Source organism: Octopus bimaculoides, chromosome 21 (assembly GCF_046866305.1).
Source record: "Octopus bimaculoides isolate indiv1 chromosome 21, ASM4686630v1, whole genome shotgun sequence".
In the NCBI taxonomy this organism is placed as follows: Eukaryota; Metazoa; Mollusca; class Cephalopoda; order Octopoda; family Octopodidae; genus Octopus; species Octopus bimaculoides.
Window position 1 is genome coordinate 2,266,041 of NC_142948.1, and position 23,820 is coordinate 2,289,860.

General features: G+C 35.4%; 3 protein-coding genes across 6 annotated transcripts; 1 reads left to right on the forward strand and 2 right to left on the reverse strand.

The window, feature by feature from the left end:
• Positions 1-1,679: 1,679 nt before the first annotated feature.
• LOC149131464 (uncharacterized) lies at positions 1,680-20,557 on the reverse strand. Its single transcript, XM_089339497.1, has 3 exons — positions 19,405-20,557; positions 17,691-17,905; positions 1,680-3,100 (listed from the first exon to the last, which is right to left on the reverse strand). Exons 1-3 carry the CDS (start codon positions 20,413-20,415, stop codon positions 1,822-1,824), a joined length of 2,505 nt encoding a protein of 834 aa, XP_089195623.1. The 5' UTR covers positions 20,416-20,557; the 3' UTR covers positions 1,680-1,821.
• Positions 3,149-16,295, reverse strand: LOC106868802 (uncharacterized). 3 transcript variants are annotated; one of them, XM_089339279.1, is made up of 2 exons: positions 15,880-16,295; positions 3,149-3,309 (listed from the first exon to the last, which is right to left on the reverse strand). In XM_089339279.1, exons 1-2 carry the CDS (start codon positions 16,147-16,149, stop codon positions 3,298-3,300), a joined length of 282 nt encoding a protein of 93 aa, XP_089195405.1. In that variant the 5' UTR covers positions 16,150-16,295; the 3' UTR covers positions 3,149-3,297. The 3 variants fall into 3 exon arrangements, 2 of the variants coding, with proteins under 2 accessions (XP_089195405.1, XP_089195404.1); XR_016237812.1 differs by lacking the exon at positions 3,149-3,309 and adding an exon at positions 4,121-4,295 and having other exon boundaries at positions 15,880-16,017; XM_089339278.1 differs by lacking the exon at positions 3,149-3,309 and adding an exon at positions 12,077-12,232.
• On the forward strand, positions 8,350-14,723 carry LOC128250482 (uncharacterized). Of its 2 annotated transcripts, none has more exons than XM_089339249.1 (2): positions 8,350-9,402; positions 13,385-14,607. In XM_089339249.1, exons 1-2 carry the CDS (start codon positions 8,488-8,490, stop codon positions 14,486-14,488), a joined length of 2,019 nt encoding a protein of 672 aa, XP_089195375.1. In that variant the 5' UTR covers positions 8,350-8,487; the 3' UTR covers positions 14,489-14,607. The 2 variants fall into 2 exon arrangements, with proteins under 2 accessions (XP_089195375.1, XP_089195374.1); XM_089339248.1 differs by lacking the exon at positions 8,350-9,402 and adding an exon at positions 11,777-12,051 and having other exon boundaries at positions 12,893-14,723.
• Positions 20,558-23,820: the final 3,263 nt, after the last annotated feature.

Genomic DNA, 23,820 nt, shown 5'->3' on the forward strand with positions numbered 1-23,820 from the left:
AACGTGTTGCTGATATAGTGAAAGCATGGTCCATCTTTATCCACAGATTTAACAAACTGCTTCATACTATGATGTGGAGGTAAGAGGATTTTTTTTCTCAGTTGAACTAAAAGGCTCTTCAACCACTTTAAAAGTCCCTGGAACTGATGTTCGCTGTGGCCATTCTTTGATCACTGAATGTTTTTCCCTGGCTCTGCTATCCATACATAAAAAGCATTGATATTCAATGTATCCACTTTATTGCTCCAAGAGAAGATTGACCTCACAGAGGCAAAGTGGCTGAGTTCCTTTTGAGTGTTGGTCCTCACAGAGGCAGTGACCAAGGCCTTTGGCATTATGTCGTGCTTGAGAAGAAGACCCATCAAACCAAGCAAAATCGCAGTCACAGCAGATACCAGTGTCATGCAAATGGCATGTAAAAGCACCATTACACTCTCGGAGTGGTTGGTATTAGAAAAGGTGTCCAGCCATAGAAAACCATGCCAAATCAGACTGGATCCTGGTGCAGCCTTCCAGTGTACTAGCCCAATCAAACCATCCAACCATGCCAGCATGATGATGATGATTAGCAAACCATAAACATTACCATATTTCACAATGTAATGGTGATTTACCAAATATTTATAAAGACACACAGACATGTTAATTCATTTGCCATTACAAAACACAATGTCTTAGTCTGGATATTCCCATGTTAGACATAAGGTGGGTGGTGTAGTAAGTCTCTGGTGGATCTGGTTCTGCTGTAGTGGTGGTCACAAAGGAAGGTGACAGACTGGAGAGGATAAACGAGATATTTCTAAACATGTCTAATTTGCCACTTATATGTTGCTCTAGATATCATAAATAACAATGTGTCACACATAGAAATTTTGATACTACAATATGGTATCAGATTGAAACAGTATCAATGATTGGGAAATTGATTTTCTTTAGACTACCTCTCACTTGGCTACCATCAACCTCTTGGTTACATCACATCTTTACGACATAACCACCATCATTAGCATTTAATGTATAAAGTTATCTTATCGTTCATCTCTCATTCACTTCATCATAACCTATAATATCTAATATTTATTATCAAATAATGTCAACAAATTATATAAATACAAAGTAAACAGCTTTGAAGATCAGTTTGGAAAATGTGTAACTTTTATCAGACATTGATCAAGTCTGTGAATTCTGTAGTTTATGGTTGTGTCAGGACAAGTTTTGGTTAAATGTTCTACATTTAGAATAACAGGAGAATAATTGAAGAGCAAAACCAGATTTATTTCAATTTCAAGTAATTAAGAATATTTACAAAGAATAACGAGGTCAGAACCCAAGATCCTGGGCCTCACAATTGAGAAAATGTGCTGACATCTTGTGTAACAGACATATCAAACCCATACCAGCCTGTAGAATGGACATTAAAACACTGATGACTATGATGATGATTCAGAAATTACGTCATTCATTTTGCATTTATATCAAGTTTAAGGTTTCATTCATACTTGCAAATAGACATTCAGTTTAACCCTCAAGTCATGAAGGAATCATACTAGAAATAAAAGAAATGATAAAACTGTAGAAATGAAAACCAACATCAGAATTGGTCCCTTGGTGGGATACATCCATAATAACATTTAAAGCAGGAAGTATTTAGAAAATTATTAGATGGAAGAAATTGACAACATTGGGAAAATTCATTTGAGCATCAGAAAAAACATAACACACATCATATCCTGCATATACCACTTCAATGTTGATAACGAGCTAGTTTTCAATATGCATTAATACCTCTATGTTTAGTTGAGGAGTTTTTTTATTGAGAAGTCAGTGACATGGCTTTTCTCGAGTATGAGTACGTTTATGACGACTTAATTCACTACTTTCAAAGAATGATTTACTGCAGATATCACATTGAAATGGTTTCTCTCCTGTATGAATATACTTGTGAGCAGTTAAGCGACTGTTTTGAGAGAAGAATGCTCCACAGACATCACAGTGATATGGTTTATCTTCAGTATGAATACGCTTGTGAATCATTAAGTGATGCTTCACAGAAAACGATTTACCACAGATATCGCACTCGTATGGTTTCTCTCCTGTATGAACACGTTTATGTATAGTTAAGACACTCGGTGCAGGGAATGATTTACCACAAATATCACAGTGGTACGGCTTCTCTCCTGTATGAACACGTTTGTGTATATTTAGGATTCTTGTTGCAGGAAACGACTTACCACAGATGTCACAGTGATATGGCCTCTCACCCGTATGAATATGTTTGTGCCTAGATAAGCTAGAACTCTCAGAGAATGATTTACCACAGATATCACAGTGATATGGCTTTTCACCTGTATGAATACGTTTGTGTTTAGTTAGGTTACTATCTTCAGAGAATGATTTACCACAGATATCACAATGATATGGCTTCTCTCCTGTATGAATGCGTATGTGAGTAGTTAAGTCACAACTCCGAGGAAATGATTTATCACAGATGTCACACTGATATGGCTTATCTTTTGTATGAATGTGTTTGTGAGTAACTAGGCTGCCTTTATGAGCGAATGATTTACCACAGAAATCACAGTGATATGGCTTCTCCCCTGTATGAGTACGTATGTGAGTAGTTAAGTTACAACTCTGAGGAAAGGATTTACCACAGATGTCACACTGATATGGCTTATCTTTTGTATGAATGTGTTTGTGACCAATTAGGTGGGCTTTCTGGCAAAATGATTTATCACAGATATCACAGCGATATGGTTTCTCTCCTGTATGAATGCGTTTGTGAGTAGTTAAGTTACACTTTAGAGAGAATGATTTATTACAGCTATCACACTGATAGAATGTCTTTCCTTTCTCTTTCTGTATATCCTCAGGGAAATCAATAATTTTAGACTCTGCTTCACATTTAATCTTTTTCTCACACAATTCGTCTTCCATTCTTGTTTCTCTCTCACCACAATAAATATAAAAGTTCTTCTTCCCTTTATTTATATATTTTATTCCGATTTCTTCGGCTATATTTCTATCAACTGTGATTTTTGTCAATATTTGAAGATGCTGCAAATTCCTTTGTAAATCAGCTTTAATTTCAATATCAAATTATTATAACACAAATTCCAGTCTGTGAATTGGAGAGCATTTTGTATAAAAATTCTGTTCAAAGCCAATATTCCACAGTAATTCTACGATGGATTTATATAATGAGGGTTCACATCTGTTGTGTATGATATCTGTTTGTCTTGAAAAGATGATAAATATTGATGGATCTCAGGTAAATGATATTCTTTTATGCCAATGTCATCTGATATTCTGAAAGAAAAGAGAATAAAATATAAAATATTGAGGATACTTAAACCAAAGACATTCAACAATGGACATTTTATTAAATTCCTTCTAAATTGATAAACTGTAGATAGAAACTTTTACCAGGACAATGGAACTCATCCACCTGTTCTTTTTGTTTTTCTTTTCTGCTGACAAAACATGCATCAATATCTTTAGGCCAGTGGAAGCATCAACTTTTTTATATTTTACTAACATTGAACATCTCTAAAATGCTCTGTTGTCCACCACAATGGTTTGGATGTCTTGACAGGAATTAGTGAACCAAACAAGAACACCAAGATACACATACAGGTGTGTGTGTGTGGAGTGCATCACAATACGAAATGAATACGCAATCCCAAACCTAACCATAACAGAACTATAAATAAATTCCCACCAAGGCTGTCATTCTCTTCCATTTTTATCCCTCAGTCTAGCTGTTCAGTCATGTCTTTTTCACCACAAAATAATGAAGATGTCATTTGTCACAGTTACACCTTTTCTCTGAATATTCTTGAGTCAAAAGATGTTTATTCAACAACAGCAGAGAACCAACAGAATTATTTCGCAATTTCTAACAATAAACTATCAGAACAACTAACTCATCTCTAGCTTCGACACAAATCTTTAAATATATCTTGGTCTACTTTATATTTTCCATCTTCTAAAAGACCTAGAATCGATCATTCTTCGTCTTCTCTATTAAATACTTTCGGTTACTTCATATCTTATTCTACTTTATACAAACAAGGTAATCTTTTACTTCAGCTGCGTCAAAATAATGTATCTCACCTGCGATGCTGCTTATACTTCTCTTATATAATTCCTCTCCACTTTAAATATGTATTTGGTAAAATAAGAAAAGAAAGGCATGGAACAATCAATAGCCACAACGTCAGTAAATGGCGGGTATCGCGACAGAATTCGGTAGAATGGGGATTATATAGAAGCACCATGGTTTACTTGAAATACTGAAACGAATTTTATAATTTTTTTTTGATTACTGCAATGAGAAAAATTACTTTTGTTATAAAAGCATGTGTTTTGCCATGAGAGAAAAGAAACATTTAAACAATTAATTATTATTTAATTAGAAACATCAGTAAAGGAACAACATAAATACACTAATTTTAATATGTTAAACGCCAGCGATACATTCATTTAAAAAACTTTTAAGTTAGAAATAAAAGAAGAAATCTCCCTATTGACTTAATTACAAGATTTAAAGTGTAAATTAATAGGACACAATGACGTTTAAGAGTCAGCAAACAATTCCAAACAATATGCATTTACTAAATGAATAATTCGATTTCGTTTCGGTATTTCAAGCAAACATTTTTTGCATCGACATATTTTTTTTTTATATATTTCACCCCATTCGTTGCGACTCGTGTTCGTGTCTCCACGTAAAAATAATATACGCAGACACAGATTACGCAACCTATTCTCAGAATATAAATAACAACACACCTGCATTATTCCCTAACTTCCCCCTGCCTTCGTAGACATTCCTTCATGTTTGCCCTCACAACCACTAAATCTTTAACCACCAATATATTCCCTATAATTCTTTATTTCTTGTTTATATCTGGGTATCTGACCACAGGGCTAATCTAAATTTAGATATTGGAATTATTAGTAAGAAGATCAATGATCTTCTTAATAATAGTCCCTATGTCTGATTTCATAGGTATGTGGTTTAATGAAATGTCAAGTGTTAATGTTTGCACCTTCATAGCAGACTACCTTACAGCACGATACTCCAGGGAATTGGACAGTGATTGTAGTTTTGAGTTCGGAAATCATATGATATAATTCACCAAATTCGTTTAAAAATGGGCAATTTATTGATATCTGCCTGGATATTTTAATCCCTCTTTTTCTGCCATGTATGTTACGTACGTATGTATCAAAATAAGAGAAAAGAGATTGGAAGATATCTCCAATTACAAACGCTTCAGAGACAGAATCAGTAAAGAATCAAGAGGACGCGGGTTCAATTATGACCCCGTGTACATATCATATATGTGTGTGTATGTTTGTATAAGATCGTCTTAATTACCATAATCGTTTTAACGTCAACTGAACATAATTATAAGCACACCAATGCAAGGATGGTACTAATTATTTCAGCGGTGTAAAGAAATAATAGGTACCTTCCTCACGGTGCTCAGTGTTATTATTCCTAATAAAAACGCAAAACCTGAAATATTAGGGAAGGTCATTATTGGATCATACCGACTCCAGCACTTTACTGGAACTAGATTTTTATCTATTCTGAAAGGAAGAAAGACAAAACTGATCTGGTTTGGATTTGAAAATGAAGAGACGGAAGTAATATTGCGGAGAATTTTCTTCGCTGCTCAACGATTCTGCCAACTGAACAAATTAATTAAATATAGAGGTTAATTAATAGATGGTTGCTAATTAACGGCGGAAAGAAATAGCTACAGCAATCTTTATTATGTTGATGTGAAAGTCTAATGAAGGTTTATTGTAAAATGTAGATGTGCTGTCCAGTCTGAGTTGTGACTCTTTATATATAATGCGACATCTTCGTCATTGGCTCTGTATTAATATGTAAGTATTACTAATAGAAACATCATCTACATTGTATAAGTCGTATCATTTTTCCTACTACATCTGTTTGTTTTGATGTGTTCAAAGAAAGTGAAGAAATTTTCCTTAAAGTAACGATGTTGTCTTAATCCTCAAACGGGTCGGCTGTCACATATGTAATAGAAGTGAGTTGATAAACTTGCTTTAATTGATACTACTTATTGTTGTCTTAATATTTACACTGATTTTCTTCCCACTCTGCATTTCAATTATCGTTATTCCCCCATATCTTAATATTAATACAAAAAGAAAGTCTGTATTTCTTATTGTCACTTCTAGACATTGTTTAGTCACCGTTTATCTTTATTCTTAACAAATAAATTTGACAACTTTTATGCAACATCTCAAATTTAAAGCGATTTTGATGTTGATACTCAAAGATCGATGATAATTATCGATAGTCTAGCTGATAATTACAGAGAACAAAATTGATTCCCAATTAAAAAAAAAAAGCTATTAAAATTGCTAATAAAACTTTCCCCAAACTTCTGTTTGAAGTACTAAGCTGTTCCACTCCAATATATTTTAGTGTTATATTCACAAACAGCAAATCCTGTAATCTCTATGGGACAGTTGTAGATTCCTCATGAATAAAGATACAATCTACTATGATATACGAGAAACAAGCAATAGAATGTTTTTTTTAATATAATATTTATATGTTTTTATTGCCTTCACAGTGTTTACCGTTTTACAAAATTAAATTTAAAAATCGGACAAAACAAAGAACGCAATTGAAAAAAATTAAAGAGAAAAAGAAGAAAAAAACATAACAATTCACCACCGTGGGTTGAAAATTTGGGGTCACTGGGAAACCTCATAAATGGCTATTGAGGCACGCCAGCATGCTTGTAGCGTTGCTATGGGTGATGGCGAGGGTGATTCGCAGGAACAGCCAAGCGCCCTGACGAACTTCACTAATGACCTCTGCAAGGTGAGTTACGAGTGAAGACAGGAATCTCGCAATTAGGTGATCAAATCATCATCTCTAACTCAAGAGTCCAACTGGGTGATCCATTCAGGCCCCCTGCTCTTTTCACACTGAGCATTAATAACATAACTGGGGGGGGGGGGGCCTAGACCTCAATGTCTGGCATTTCAACGATGCTTATTTGTGGAGACCTCCAGACAGGGTTCATGCTGTTGCAAACATGATGATTGGGGTGCTTGGTCACTGGAGTCTCCAAGTAAACAGCTCCAAATGTGAGCTCTGGATCCTCAACCACCCAGCTTCTCAACATCAACCAATTATTGATCTTTTTGCAGAGTCCTTCCCTTCCATTTCAGCTCCTCCCCCATCAGCTTGGTGCTCTCTAGGAGCCCCAATCACTGGCTGCCCTTGAGCAATTGTTGAAAAATATTGAAGCTATCGAACCCCATCAAGGATTTTTCATACCTAGGAATTACCTCTCAATCCCTAAGCTTTTATATTTACTCAGAGTCAGTTCATCTTACCGATTCCCATTGTGCCTCCAACGCTTTGACAACTCAATGTTTGAGAGCCTCGAATGCTTAGTCAATGTCAGACTCTCTTCAATGTCCGGCAAACAGGCTGCATTGCCCAAGCAATTTGGAGGTCTTGGTCTTTGTATGTGCTCATCCCTCTCTCTCCCCTGCTTCCTTTCCTCCACCCACACCTGCTCCAACCTGGTGAGCAACATTCTGTCATCTCCAACATCGACTTGGATGAAGCTCTCCAACACTGGAGGGAATTGGGCTTGTCTGCTCTTGAGAAGGTGGAGGACTGTCGGAGTCAGAGAGCTTGGGACAACATAATTTCGAAGGCCACCTCGGATTCCCTCTTCATCCAGTTTGACCAGTTTTCAAGGTGCCACTTACTGTCTGCTAGTGCCAAATACACAAGTAACTGGATTGATGCCATCCCTGTGGTTAATGGTGGTTGTCTACTCAGCCTGGATGAACTTCGTGTCTCCATTGCCCTCAGACTGGGAGCTGACATAAGCACAGGTTTGATCTGTCGTGGCAGGCCCCTCAACTCCACAGGCCTCCATGGCCTTTCTTGCCTGAATGCTGGTTGCTTTGCACATCATGGTAAAGGTTTATATCTACAATTTCTCACTATAGAAGAATTGTTGTAAAATGTCGATCGTTGAATGTCTTTGGTTTAAGTATCCTCGATATTTTCTATTTTGTTCTCTTTTCTTTCAGAATATCAGATGACATTGGTATAAAAGAATATTATGTACCTGAGATGCTTCAATATTCATCATCTTTTCAAGACAAATGGAAGATGCCATAGAGAGCAGATATAAACCCTCATTATATACACTTAATGTAGAATTACTGTGGAATATTGGCTCTGAACAGAAATTTTATACAAAATGCTCTCCAATTCACAGACTGGAATTTGTGTTATAATGATTTGATATCGAAATTAAAGCTGATTTACAAAGGAATTTGCAGCATCTTCAAATATTGACAAAAATCACAGTTGATAGAAATATAGCCGAAGAAATAGGAATAAAATATATAAATAAAGGGAAGAAGAACTTTTATATTTATTGTGGTGAGAGAGAAACAAGAATGGAAGACGAATTGTGTGAGAAAAAGATTAAATGTGAAGCAGAGTCTGAAATTATTGATTTCCCCGAGGATATACAGAAAGAGAAAGGAAAGACATTCTATCAGTGTGATATCTGTAATAAATCATTGTCTCAAAAGTGTGGCTTAACTCACAAACACATTCATACAAGAGGGAAACTGTATAATTCTGACATCTCTGATAAATCACTCTCTCATAAAAGCAGCCTCATTAGTCACAAACACATTCATACAAAGGATAAACCATATCACTGTGATATCTGTGGTAAATCATTCTCTGAAAATGGTAACCTAACTAAACACAAACGTATTCATACAGGAGAAAAACCCTATCACTGTGATATCTGTGGGAAATCATTTTCAGACAGTTCTAGTTTATCCAGACACAAACATATTCATACACGTGAGAGGCCATATCATTGTGATATCTGTGGTAAATCATTCCCTGCACCAAGAATCTTAACTATTCACAAACGTGTTCATACAGGAGAGAAACCATATCACTGTGATATCTGTAGTAAATCATTCCCTTCACCAAGTATCTTAGTTAAACACAAACGTGTTCACACAGGAGAGAAACCTTACGAGTGCGATATCTGTGGTAAATCATTTTCTGTGAAGCATCACTTAATGATTCATGTACGTATTCATACAGGGTATAAACCACATCGCTGTGATGTCTGTGGAAAATTCTTCTCCCAAAACAGTCATTTAACTGCTCACAAACGTATTCATACAGGAGAGAAACCATTTCAATGTGACATCTGCAGTAAATCATTCCTTGAAAGTAGTGAATTAATTCGTCATAAACGTACTCATACAGGAGAGAAGCCGTATCTCTGTGATATCTGTGGAAAATCATTCTCTCAAAAAGGTTACTTAAATAAACACATGCGTATTCATACACCACAGTAACGAGCTCATTATCAGAATTGAGTTTATGATAAATGCAGTGCATGATGTAGAATATTTTTTCATGATGATCAAATGAATTTTTCTCACTTTTTCAATTTCTTCAATGAATAATTTTCTGAATATTTCCTAATATTCAGAAAACTTACTGGAGAAACAAACAAGAAAAGACAAATTTACTCATCAAAAATTGAAAACAACATATTTACTGCATTGTGTTTTTGAAAACTATCAAGATTCATCGAATGAAAAATTGTGCATGATAAAACTATAAATATGTATTCATGTCTCCAAGAAGATATCACATTATATTTTGTATAGTTACATAAATATCTTTTTTGTGTAAGGTAACTTTCCTCTGTGATACGTTTAATAAAGCTTTGTAAATATTCTTAATTACTTGAAATTGAAATAAATGTGGTTTTGCTCTTCAATTATTCTCCTGTTATTCTAAATGTAGAACATTTAACCAAAACTTGTCCTGATACAACCATAAACTACAGAATTCACAGACTCGATCAATGTCTGATAAAAGTTACACATTTTCCAAACTGATCTTCAAAGCTGTTTACTTTGTATTTATATAATTTGTTGACATTATTTGATAATAAATATTAGATATTATAGGTTATGATGAAGTGAATGAGAGATGAACGATAAGATAACTTTATACATTAAATGCTAATGATGGTGGTTATGTCGTAAAGATGTGATGTAACCAAGAGGTTGATGGTAGCCAAGTGACAGGTAGTCTAAAGAAAATCGATTTCCCAATCATTGACACTGTTTCAATCTGATACCATATTGTAGTATCAAAATTTCCATGTGTGACACATTGTTATTTATGATATCTTGAACAAACAACAGAGCAACATATAAGTGGCAAATTAGACATGTTTATGAAAAAGGTTATCAAGAAATACTTCGTTTATCCCCTCCAGTCTGTGACCACCACTACAGCAGTACCAGATACACCAGATACTTACTACACCCACCTGATGAGATTGTAATGAGACTGAAACATACTGGCAGTTATCTTACATAGTTCACAAAATTATTCAGTATTTGCCCTTGGATTTTGTTTTCTGTAAAGAATACATCCTGAATGGCTGTAACATCACAGCTGCTTGTGTTTTACATATTAAAAGATTAATTTTGACTGGACAGGTTTTGGGAGAATATAAATATATGACTGGTTACTTTTTTGAATCAGAAATTACAAGTTGCAAACCCTTGGGGTGTTGGATTCTGTTTGTGAAAGAGATCCATTCTATCGATCAGTGGTCATCTGTCAGGAAATAAAAGGGACAGAGTAGCAAAGAGACATGAATTGAGAAGGAGAGAGTCGTTTTCAATTCCCGGTCAAGGAAACAAAATAAACAAGTGTAATAGGTGTAAAAAATGTGTATTAAACGAATATGAAAACAAAGATTTGTGGCGAGAGAACTTTTGGAAAATTCCCGAGATCCGATTTTTTCCCTCATAACTTTTAGGAAAATGGATATCTTTTAATGAAATTTCAAATAAATACCTTTCAAGCAGCATAGATTACGATTATAAAGAAATTTGTGGGGGAACTTTTTTCCGAAGAAAAAGAAATTTATAAATTTTTTTGTTTGAGTGTAATGGAAAAAAGTTTTTAAAAAATTTTTTAGATTCATTTAATTTTCGTTTGAGTAATAGAAAAAGATTTCAAAAAAGATCCCAACGCTGGAGATATGCTAAAAATAACAGCTAAATTGCCCTTAACTATTTTTTTCCATAGTGAAACCATATTCAACACTGTATTTATGAATTTGTTTCTCTCACCATGATACATGGGATTTTTTTAAAAACCATTTTCTATTACTTAAACGAAAAATAAATGAATCTAAAAATTTATTTTTCAAACTAACTTCCATTACACTCAAACAAAAAAATAGTTCATGAATTTCTTTCCCTTCGAAAGTCCGATCCATATTCCCGAGGAAAAAGTTTTGCCAATGCCGTTTGAAAGGTATTTATATAATTAACCAAGATTTCACTAAAAGATATCCATTTTCCTAAAAGTTATGAAGGGAAAAATCGGATCTTATGAATTTTCCGAAATCTCCTCCGTTCGTTGGCACTAATTTTTGTTTTCATATTCGTTTAATACACATATTTTTCTTTTTATACCTATTACACTTGTTTTTTTGGTTTTTTAGTGAGCGGTACTTAAAGTAAACATTAACCAAAACTTGTAACGGAAAATAAAAGGCATGATTATTTATTTCACAGTTTTCAGAAGAAAAGAAAAAAGACAATTTAAAAATAAATAATCACAGAGTGGTACAAGATCGAACGAACATGTATTCGTTTCGGTTATTCAAAGAAAGCCAAGATATGTTTTTGAAATCCCAATCATTGATAGTTGAAGTTAACCGCACTCTCTTAATAATTTTGCATCAGAGAAAGTACCTTGCGGTATTCGTTCCGGCTTTCTCCCATTTTCAGTTAAAATCCTGCTGAAGTCAACATTGTCCGCCCTCCCTTTGGATTTGCTGATGGCTACAGATGTTAGCGATTTGTTGCATATGTAATATTGTATTTCACAGAAAATACTTCGTTAATCCAACATTTTCAGATGTCTTTTGAGAGATGAAGGATGAGAAGGTACATTATTTTCTCCAATCAATTAGCAATGAAATCGGCTACAAAGTGCTTTTGAAAGCCTCTCTTCATAATGTGAAGCAGTAATCCACGTATTTTATGTTTTACATGACTGGACGTGGGTCTCTGCAGTTTCGACCATCTACAAACATGGGCCTTAAACTTCAAATCGTCTCCAGTTTACCTGCAAACAATAATGTTAACATAGCTTTAGTTATTTTAAAACCCAATATCAGTTTTGCAATGTGGCTTCTTCTTTTGGTTATTCTCTTCCAGAATAGGGACATTTCGTCTGCATTAACAGTTTGTGATCATAGGATTCATACATCTTCATCATCATTGTTTTTAATGTTCACTTTTCCATGCTTGCATGAGTCGATCGGAGTTTATTAAGGCAGATTTTATATGAACGAATGCCCTTCCTGTTTTCAAACAAGATAATGTTTTCCCGTGGCCAGACAAATTATTGATGCACATTGTAGCAACAAAACTTTTAAAGTCAGTCATTGTGAATGTTTAGTCTTTATTTTTATGGTATTAACTCGACATTTTTATGATTTAAAAGGAGATCATACAAGTAGGAGTTTATTGAGTGTTATTTGGTCTCCGTTTACCTGTCTTTCTACCATATAAACTCAGGTGTTGTTAAACAGTGGTAATTTAAAATTGAAGGGAATTTGAAGTATATGTGTCCATTTTAGTCTTGAAAATAGATGTATTGGATAAGTTCCATTGTCCTGGTAAAGGTTTATTCCGACAGTTAATCAATATAGAAGAAATGTAATAAAATGTTTTCAGTTTTAAGTATCCTCCATATTTTATATTTCGTTCTCTTTTATTTCAGAATATCAGATGACATTGCCATAAAAGAATATTTTACTTATTTATCATCTTTTAAAAACTAAAAGAAGAATGAGAGCAGATATAACCCTCATTATATAAATCTATTGTTGATTTACTGTGGAAGATTGGCTCTGATCTGAGATTAATTACAAACTAACCTCAATCCACTGTCTGGAATGTGTAGCAGAGATTTTGAATCTTTATTACACCTGGTTTACAGAAGAGTTTGCTACATCTTCAAATATTGACAAAGACCACAGTGTATGAAGAGGAGCAGAAGAAATATTTGTCAGGAATAAAATATAAAAGCAAAGCCAAGGAAAATATCTGAGTATTGTGATAAATGATGCAAGATGAACTCAAGGATAGATGTGAAACAAAGTCGAAAAATATTGATTTTCCTAATGACATAGAGAAAGAAAAAACATTAAATCACTCTGATATCTCTGGTAAATCAATCTCGCAAACTAGTCACTTAAGGAAACAGAAATACATTCATACACGAGAGAAACCACATCAGTGTGATATTTGTGGTAAATCATTTTCTCAAAGTAGTCACTTGACTACACACAAACGTATTCATACAGGTGAGAAACCATATGTCTGTAATATCTGTGGTAAATCTTTCTCTCAAAGTAGTGAATTAATTTCTCACACGCACATTCATACAGGAGAGAAACCATATCAGTGCGATATCTGTGGTAAATCTTTTTCTGTAAGTAATGCTGTAACTAAACACAAATATATTCATACTGGAGAGAAACCATATCACTGTGATATCTGTGGTAAATCATTTTCTGGAAGGAGTGAGTTAACTTCCCACAAACGCACTCATACTGGAGAGAAACCGTTTCATTGTGATGTCTGCAGAAAATCATTTGCTGCACCAGGTCACTTAACTAATCATAGACGTATTCACACAGGAGAGAAACCATATCACTGTAATATCTGTGGTAAAACATTCTCTCAAAGTGGTGACTTAGCTACTCACAAACGTATTCATACTGGAGAGAAACCATATCACTGTGATATCTGTGGTAAATCATTCTCTCAAAATGGTAGCTTAATTACTCACAAAAGTATTCATACAGGAGAAAGGCCATATCACTGTGATATCTGTGGTAAATCATTCTCTGTCAGTAGTCATATCAGTAAACACAAACGTATTCATACCGGAGAGAAGCCATATCACTGTGATATTTGTGGTAAATCATTCTCTGGACGTAGTGCTAGAACCAAACACAAACGTATTCATACAGGAGAAAAGCCATATCACTGTGGTATTTGTGGTAAATCATTCTCTGGAAATGGTGACTTAAATACTCACAAACGTATTCATACAGGTGAGAAGCCTTATCACTGTGATATCTGTGGTAAAATGTTCTCTGTAAGCAGTGCTGTAACTAAACACAAATATATTCATACAGGAGAAAAACCATATCATTGTGATATATGTGGTAAATCATTCTCTGGAAGTACTAACTTAACTATTCACAAGCGTATTCATACTGGAGAGAAGCCATATCACTGTGATAACTGTGGTAGATCATTCTCTCAAAAATCTCATTTAACTACACATGTATGTATCATTAGCTGAAGTTGTATGGCCTAAGTAAGTGGCTGACACAATTTATGAATCTTTATCACATGTTCTTTAATGTCCCTCCCATATGCTGGTATGGGTTTGATATATTGGTGACAAAAGATAGCACATTTTCTCTGTCTTTTGTCATCTCAGTTTTGAGACCCAAGATCTTGAGTTCTGACCTTGTTATTCTTTGTAAATATTCTTAATTACTTGAAATTGAAATAAATGTGGTTTTGCTCTTCAATTATTCTCCTGTTATTCTAAATGTAGAACATTTAACCAAAACTTGTCCTGACACAACCATAAACTACAGAATTCACAGACTTGATCAATGTCTGATAAAAGTTACACATTTTCCAAACTGATCTTTGTATTTATAGAATTTGTCGACATTATTCGATATTATAGGTTATGATGAAGTGAATGAGAGATGAACGATAAGATAACTTTATACATTAAATGCTAATGATGGTGGTTATGTAGTAAAGATGTGATGTAATCAAGAGGTTGATGGTAGCCAAGTGAGAGGTAGTCTAAAGAAAATAATTATAGTGAAATTATGTCTAAACATGAGCGTAGAGCATGTGATCATTCGACATGCTTCGAGTTGGAAGAAGAATTGATCTAATACAGACATGTTGCAAAACAAGACAGTAGATGCATAATAGAGATGCATGTGTGCAATAGGGCTTGCAAGGCGGAAGCTAATGCTAGTGCATTGATTACAAATACAGTGTACAGTATTTAATATGCCAGTGATTAATGCAGTAAGGCTGATGCTGCAAGCCTGTGCATGCGGTATTATATGCCTCGATCGTGCAGGAACAAAAGTGTGACATGCTGGCACGTTGTAAGGGACAAACAACATTCTCTATGTTTGCGTGACCGACCTAGGGTCTTACAGAGGTGAGTTGTGTCTACAAGGGCGCATTGAGCATGGAAAACAAGCGAAATAGGCATGTGTGGTGCATGAATGTGACATAGTTAGCCTGTGTGTATGAATCATGTGTGCAGATGCATGCGCAAGGCCAGGTGTTGAGGAAAGGTGCATGCGTGTGTATATGCAACAATACATTTTCAAAGTGAAGGAGAAAAAAATATATATACATGCAAAATGCAACGTGCGACTGAAAGAAAGTGGAAGTGCAAAATATGAATAAAATTGAGAAGGCAGGCAAAAAAAAATTCAGGTTATGAATAAATGTTCAGTTCATTTGAATCTGACAGAATGTAAGCAAAATCAATTTTAATTTAATATGACAAACAAGAATTTGAATTAATGCAATGTAAGTGTTACAGTTACGGTCCTTGTGAAGTTCAGTGGAAAGAAAAATATAAATAAATAAGGTGTGTAGCTGTTCGTGTAGAAATTAAGGCATTGGTGCCTGTAAATCACTCACCTGGAATTTTTTGAAATCGAAAACTTGTATGTATTTCGCCGAGCAGCGGAGTCTTCCCCCGCTTCTTGTTCGAGTTTGCTGTGAAAACGTTGTACGCATGTGCTCCCAGTTAGTTTCTGGGCATGAAGCTGTCGAAATGATACATTTATCGGCTTCTATGGTCCGCAAACTCCTTGTGCAGTGTTGCATTGTTGTGAAGTGCATCGCAGTATAGAGCTTTTTGTAGCAGGTCGAAGGAGGGTGCATCTTGGTGGTGACGAAGGTTGTCATTATTTTTCTCTTTGGTTTAGCGACTATTGATATTCTAGTTCTTTAGTTCGAATCAGCAAAAATGCAGCGGCATGTAGCGTCGGAAGGTAGTAATTCTCTTTACACGGGGTTCACCAATTTGTAACGGTAGAGGTTACTAGTTGTAAGCGATGAAAGATTTGTTTTTGTAGCGATGCCTGTTATGGTGCAACGTCGGAATCACCAATTTGTTGGTAATGCAGCTTCAGAAAGCAGCGATTCTTTTTCCACGGAGTCACCAGTTTGTTGCGGTTAGTTCTTGGGAAAGCTGCAGTTCTCTTGTTCGGGGTCACCAGTTGTTACGGTTAAGTTTTTAGTTGAAGTCGAGAGTCACCAATTGTAACGGGTAAGATTTATTAGGTACACAATAATATGAAATGTCAGAGCCAGCAGTTGTAACGATAAAAATTTGTTGTTATAACGGTAAATTGTAAGATGTAAAAGATGGACAATGCTTGAAGTTGTAAGAAAATATTGTTTTTGATGATAATATAACTAAAGCCAACTTTTGGGATATTACCCATAACTTGCATAATGATTCGTATTTCCCATACCACAAACCCTCAACTAATTTAAAATATATTAGCTTTTTCAGTAATCACTCTAAGGCTATTACAAAGAATTTAGTTAGGAATATTTCACTTAAACTTTCTAGATTATTTGCTAATGTTGATATCTTCAACAATAAAGTTGAATTTTATAACTCTGCCTAACTTAAAGCAGGCTATAAAGAAAAACTTACCTTTATTAACCCTATTGACATTAATTCCAGCTCTATTAATCAGGACATGAATTCAAGTTGTAACGATATTAAGTTTTAATTTTATTTCGAATAACAACACGAAATCGAGAGGCTCACCTAGAGCGTGACTATTCCGCCGGGTCCGACCCGCAAACTCGGGTTTTTTTTGCAGTCTAAGGGAGATAACCGTTATTTAAAACCCTTTTTTTTCCATTATAAAAGTACATCGAGGACTTTTAAGATAATTACCCTAATAACAAAGTATGTCCTAGCAAAACTGTTTGATTAATAATTCCATATGGTAAGCAGATCAAATTCAACCTCTGTCACCAGTTTCCTGAAGCTATAGAAAAGAATTTCCCACGAAATTCAAGATACTATTCGATTATTAACTCACGCCGATTTAGGAAAGGATTTTTTAACACAAAAAATCTTTCACAAATCATCTCTTCGCATAATAAGTTGTTAAATACAAATCCACTTAAAGAAAATACTAACATTAATTTTTATTAATAATAACCTTTCTTTAAATAATATTAACAGCGGGGTTCTTGTTTCTGAAGTCAACTCCAATCGCATTCGTTTTCTTAGCAGTAATTCTATTTATCAATGTACAATTACTTCCGGTTCTGAACCACGAAAAGGGAGGCCCTGCTACTCCCATAGAGGACTTTAGTTCTCAGCCGCTTGAACTACTGCTCCCAACTATTGTCCCCGAGGGAGTGTGAAACAAACTGTAGAACTCGAAACAATCCAGTGCCAATAGACGAAGAAGACTAACTTCATGCAAAAGATGGGCGACTGGGAGAAGCTAAAAGAGCAGAGTCTGTATTCCCTGAAGATCTTGGAGGGTTTAGCTCCCAATTTTGGAACTGGACAGCATTGCATCATACCAAAGATCCCATCTTCTCCATCTAAAACAGGACACAGTACTGCAATAGTCTGGGTTTCAAGGGCTGGCAATTGTTCAACATCCTGCCAGGCAACTTTAGAGATCTACAAGGTGTTGATGTGGATGTTTTCAAGAAATGTCTGAACAGGTTTCTATTTGAGATACCAGATGAACCCACATCACAGGAGGAGATGCAAAGAAGAGCAGCTCCATCCAACTCGCTTCTTCACCAAGAACAATACTGGAAACAATACCAAGTAACTACAGGTGGTGCACCAGCATCACCTCAGCCCTGGGCTGAAACTAGTAGAAGACAAAAGATATATACACACATATATATATATATAATCTGAGGAAGCAATATCTATTTTTAAAAAATATTTTTAGGTTATTTTGCTTGTTGATGCTGTTCCTTTTATACTCTTATAGATATATTTTTTCGTCTTTTAAGTTGCATTACTTTTCCAACTGTAATACAAGTAAAACAAACCAAACATCTTTTTAATTTTTCTTCTCCATTTTCTTTTATTGACTTTTGATATATATATACATACACACACACATATGTGTGTATATATACAGATTGTCCCAAAAGACCCTGATGGGTTTCAATTTTTTAATAACTTCCTTCACTTCACAAATAAAAGCATGAAATTTTGATCCGACATAAAGGACAGAATGGAAATTAATATGCACAAGTTAAATTTTGCAACACCAGGACATTACATATGAAAAATGATATTGCTTAAATGGCAACCATTTTCGGCTCTGCACACCCATGCTCTTTCCAAAACTGGCACCATAACACCCTCAAGAGTTTCAGACCCCACTTCTCTGATTTCTCTATTGATGTTCTCCTTCAGTTGCACCAGGGTCTCCGGTTTGTTGATGTAAACCCTCCCTTTCAGGTATCACCACAAAAAAAAAATCCGGGATAGTCAAGTCTGGGGACATCCTTACTATGTCATGTTTGTTGCAATGAACACAGCACAGTATGTTACTGGTACTTTCTTTCCTTATGCACCACACATTAGCAAAAAAAAAAAAGTTCTATGCTTAGACTGACAGGAGAATAATGGAAGACAAAACCAGATTCCAGTTTCAGGTTATTAAGAATATTTACAAAGAAGACGATCCGTGAAGCCAATTGAAATTGTAGTCACGGCAGATACTGGTGTCATGCAGCTGGTACCTGTGCCAGTGACACGTAAAATGTACCCATTACACTCTCAGAGTGGTTGGCATTAGGAAGGGCATCCAGCTGCAGAAACCATGCCAAATAGGACTGGAGTCTGGTGCAGCCCCTCAGTTCTGGTCAAGCCGTCCAACCCATGCCAGCCTGGACAATGGACATTAAATGATGATGATGACGATTGTTGCTGTACCTAATAATTTTTCAAATATAAATATTGGTATTTGCCATGTGAGCCACACTTTGTGCATGTTGTGAAAGTTACTAAATGACCCCACACAAAACTATCAATAAGATTAGTAATTAAACAAATTAAAGAAAATAAAAAAAAATAACTGATCAACAAAAATTAAATAATATCCACACTGTAGTTTATTTAAGAAAATGTGAATTCTGAGATTGATACAGTTACTGTTTCGCATGAGTAATGGTGTGAGTGGATAAGTTCGATTTTTGAGAGAATGATTTACCACAGACATCACAATGATATGGCTTCTCTCCTGTATGAACACGTTTGTGTACTGTTAAATGTCTTCCATCAGAGAATGATTTGCCACAGATATCACAGTGATATGGCTTCTCTCCAGTATGAATACGTTTGTGAGAAGTTAAGGCACTATTTACAGAGAATGATTTACCACAGATATCACAGTGATAGGGTTTCTCTCCTGTATGAATACGCTTGTGTGCAGTTAAGGCACTATTTACATAGAATGACTTATCACAGATATCACAGTGATAGGGTTTCTCTCCTGTGTGAAAACGTGTGTGTACTGTGAGATGTCTTCTATCAGAGAATGACTTACCACAAATTTCACAATGATACGGTTTCTCTTCTGTATGAATAAGGATGTGTTGATTTAAGTGACTACTTATAATGAAGGATTTACCACAGATACTGCAGTGATATGGTTTGTTTCCAGTATGATTACGTTTGTGAATAGTTAATTGATCATTCCTCGAGAAGGATTTACCACAGACATCACAGTGATATGGCTTCTCTCCTGTATGAATCCGTATGTGAAGATTTAAGTGACCACTTAAAGAGAATGATTTACCACAGATGCTGCAGTGATATGGTTTGTTTCCGGAATGAATACGTTTGTGAGTTGTTAACTGATCACTCCTAGAGAATGATTTGCCACAGATATCACAGTGATATGGTTTCTCTCCTGTATGAATACGTATGTGTTTGGTTAAATCATTACTCCTACAGAATGATATACCACAGATGTCACACTTGTGCGGTTTTTCCCCTGTGTGAATACGTTTGTGACTAGTTAGGTTATATTTTACGGAGAATGTCTTCTTACAGATATCACACTGATATAATGTTTTTTCTCTCTCATTATTTATGTCATCAGGGAAACTAATCTGTTTAGATTCGGTTTCAGACTTGTTCTCACATAATTTCCTTTCCATAATTTTCCTCACCACAATGTGCAAATGGTTCTGTTAGTTTGGGTTTTATATTCTTAACAAATATTTCTTCTGCTATATTTCCCTCAACTGTGACCCTTGTTGAGATTTGAAGTTACCACAAACTCCTGTCTAATCTAAGTTTAATCAAAATATATAAATCATCTTGTACAGTAAAAGTAGGAAAATCCGACAGATAATCTCTGTTATTAGTAATTAATTACTCCAGTAATAAAAAGAGGCATTTATCTGCTCTTCATCACAATTTCAATTTGTCGTTAAAAGATGATGTAGATGCTTGAGTGGTGGTGGTAGGCATTTTCGTCGCCATGTCGTATGATATTCTGAAACAAGAGAAACAGTATAAATTATAGAAAATATTGCCGTGGAAATAAACGAAAAACAGGAAATGTCAACGTTTTAACGTAAGTCATGGATCTACAATACCCTGTACAGAAGAAAGTAGGCCCGATGTTGGTAAATGGTGACTAAACAGTATATTCACCTGAAGAAATACTTTCTCTTTGAGTTAACATTAAGATATTGGGGAATAACGATAATTGAAATGGTGAGTGGAAAGGAAAACAAAGTATTCACACAACAATAGGTGATGTCAGCTAAAGCAAGTTTTTCAGTTCACCGTACTAGATATGTGACGGCCAACCCGAATGGGGATTAAGACAGCATCGTTACTTTAGGAAAAGTTCTTCTCTTCTTCATTTTCCTTCCTTTATCTTTGAACACATTAAAACAAACAGATGAAGTAGGGAGAAGACACGACCTATACAATGTAGAGGATGTTGTTTCTGTTAATAATACTTACATATTAATACAGAGCCGATGAAGAAGATGTCACGATAGATTCAAGTAGTCACAACTCGGACTGGACAATGACAGCTTCTATATTTTACAACAAACCTTCCTTTATATCAATATCTTCCCCAAGGGACGGTAACACGACTGGGGTATTGTGGACAATCAGAAATAGAGAAATAAGGGGTGAGAGATGTATCTGTACAGATTTTCTTTAAAGGTTTGTCTCTTATTAAAGAATTAAGTTTAAAATGATTTAAAACGAGAAATATTATAGTAAACTGCACGTTGCCCCGCAATCACGACAACAATAATAAACAGAGTTTGGATGGAACCCCGATCCGAAGATTTGTGTCATTAATGAAGATGAAGCGGTGTCATCATTAAATAGTTGCTTATAGTAATATAGTTCCTTGCGTCAAAATAGTACCCGGAACTAAATCACTCCGCCCTGATATTAGGTGGAATCAGAGGCTTTGAAAAAGTTTTAGGAAGGAAAAAGTTGCCAATAGTTCAAAAATTTACAGGACTGCTAACTTGTACTTTCACATTAACATAATCCAGAATGTTCGTTGCTATTTCTTACCACAGTTAATTAGCAACAATCATCTCTTAATTTATCACCTTATTGTGAATTGTAAACAAGATCTGACCGTGTAATAAAGGTGTTTATAAAACAATAAGAGGGAATCAACAGAATTATAATCAGAAACTCTCAGAATGACTAACTCTCTCTAGATTCAACCTAAGTCTTTAAATATATCCGGGTCTCTTTCATATATTTTATCTTCTAAAAGACGTAGATTTAGTAATTCTTCCTCATTGTTACAACCGTCCTCGTCGCCAAACAGAGTAATCTTTTATTTTGGCTGCCTCAAAAAAAAAAAATGCTTTTTCCCTGACATTGGTGTTTATACTTCTACAATTATTTCCATCATTCTTTTCTTGGAAGGAAGACTGTAATGTAACTACATTTATCTTTGTTGATCACGGGTGGGCGTAGAAAAAAGATGATAAACGTGTTGAATGAATCGGTGACAAATGAATAATTTCGTTCCGAGACTCCAAACTGTATACAGAACTTACTCAAATAACACCTCCAAACAGTCTTTAAACATAGACAATAATTTTGTTTCATGGTTGGAATAAAACAGTAAAGTTTAATCACAAAAGGAAAATGTAACCGTGAAAAATATAACACTTACGGATTCCACTGAGTTAGTGTAATGTAGGAGGATCGGAGCTACATCTACATCTTATCTACATCTTCTGTGTTGTCATTGTTATTTGTTGGAGCTGATTGTGGTAGAGAGAGAATGCCCGAGAAGTCTGGTTTAGAGTCAGAGTCAATGTTATTGACTTGGATACGAGGTGTAGAAGACCTAATGGTGAGAGCCCCATAACGGCTGGCTACTGGTTCCTCTTTTTGCGGTGCTGGAGAATCAGAAAAACTGCCAAAGAGAGGAGTTATCATCGACTGCTTATTTAATGCCTGTCGTTCCCTATAAATTTCTTTGTAGGGTGCAATGCCACGATCTAGAATGGCAGTTACAGATTCTTTTCTCTCAAAACTTGGATCTGCTTCCTGTATGAGTTGAGTCAACTGCTCATAGTAGGACATTATTTTTTTTAGGCTTGACATGGTTAATGTTGGACTAGACTCTACACAGTCATCGTCCTCTGTACCTATGTCGTTTTGTCTTTCGTCGACTAATTCCAACACCTCTGTGTCATTTAATTCTCGCTCGGGAGCTTCCATCATATCCCAAATGTCGGTTTCATCGAGTTCTTGAAAACCATCCCCAGGTAATGCTTTTGCCATGTCCAGAACTCGAGTCATGTTATCCTCTTCAAACCCAACGAAGTCTGGAGTTGTGTCAGGCAATAAGTTGCGCCATCCATTCAAAAGACATCCTTGATTTACAGCTTGCCAAGCCTTGCCAATGAAACGGACACCGTGTAGAATGTTGAATCGTTTCAAATATTGCCGAACAGTTAGTTCATCATCGTCTACCAGTGCCTTGTGTATATTCTCAAAGGTATGGTCAAGATAGAGAAGCTTAAATGTGGCCATCACTTCTTGGTTCATAGGTTGCAGCAATGTCCGGGTGTTAGGCGGTAGATAAATCACTTTGATTTCATTTTGAAGGTCATTTAAGTTTGTAGAATAGCCAGGACAATTGTCTAACACAAGAATTGCTTTAAAAGAAATATTCTTTCTGGCACAGTATTCTTTCACTTCAGCGCGGAAGTGGGTCATAAACCATTCTTCAAAAATCACTTTAGTCATCCACCCATTTTTATTAGCACGCCAGTGCACAGGGAGAGTTAACATGCTAATGTTCTGGAAAGGACGAGGCCGGGCAGAATGATGGATAAGTAGTGGTTTAGCTTTGAAATCACCAGAGCCGTTACAACAGAACAACAGAGACACACGGTCTTTAGCATCTTTAAACCCTGTCGTCCTGGCCTCCTCTTTGGCTACGTAACTTTTTTCGGGCATCTTTTTCCAATAAAGGGCTGTTTCAACTGCATTAAAAACTTGACACGGTAAATATCCACCCTCATTCATCATTTTATAAAATTCTTCCAGAT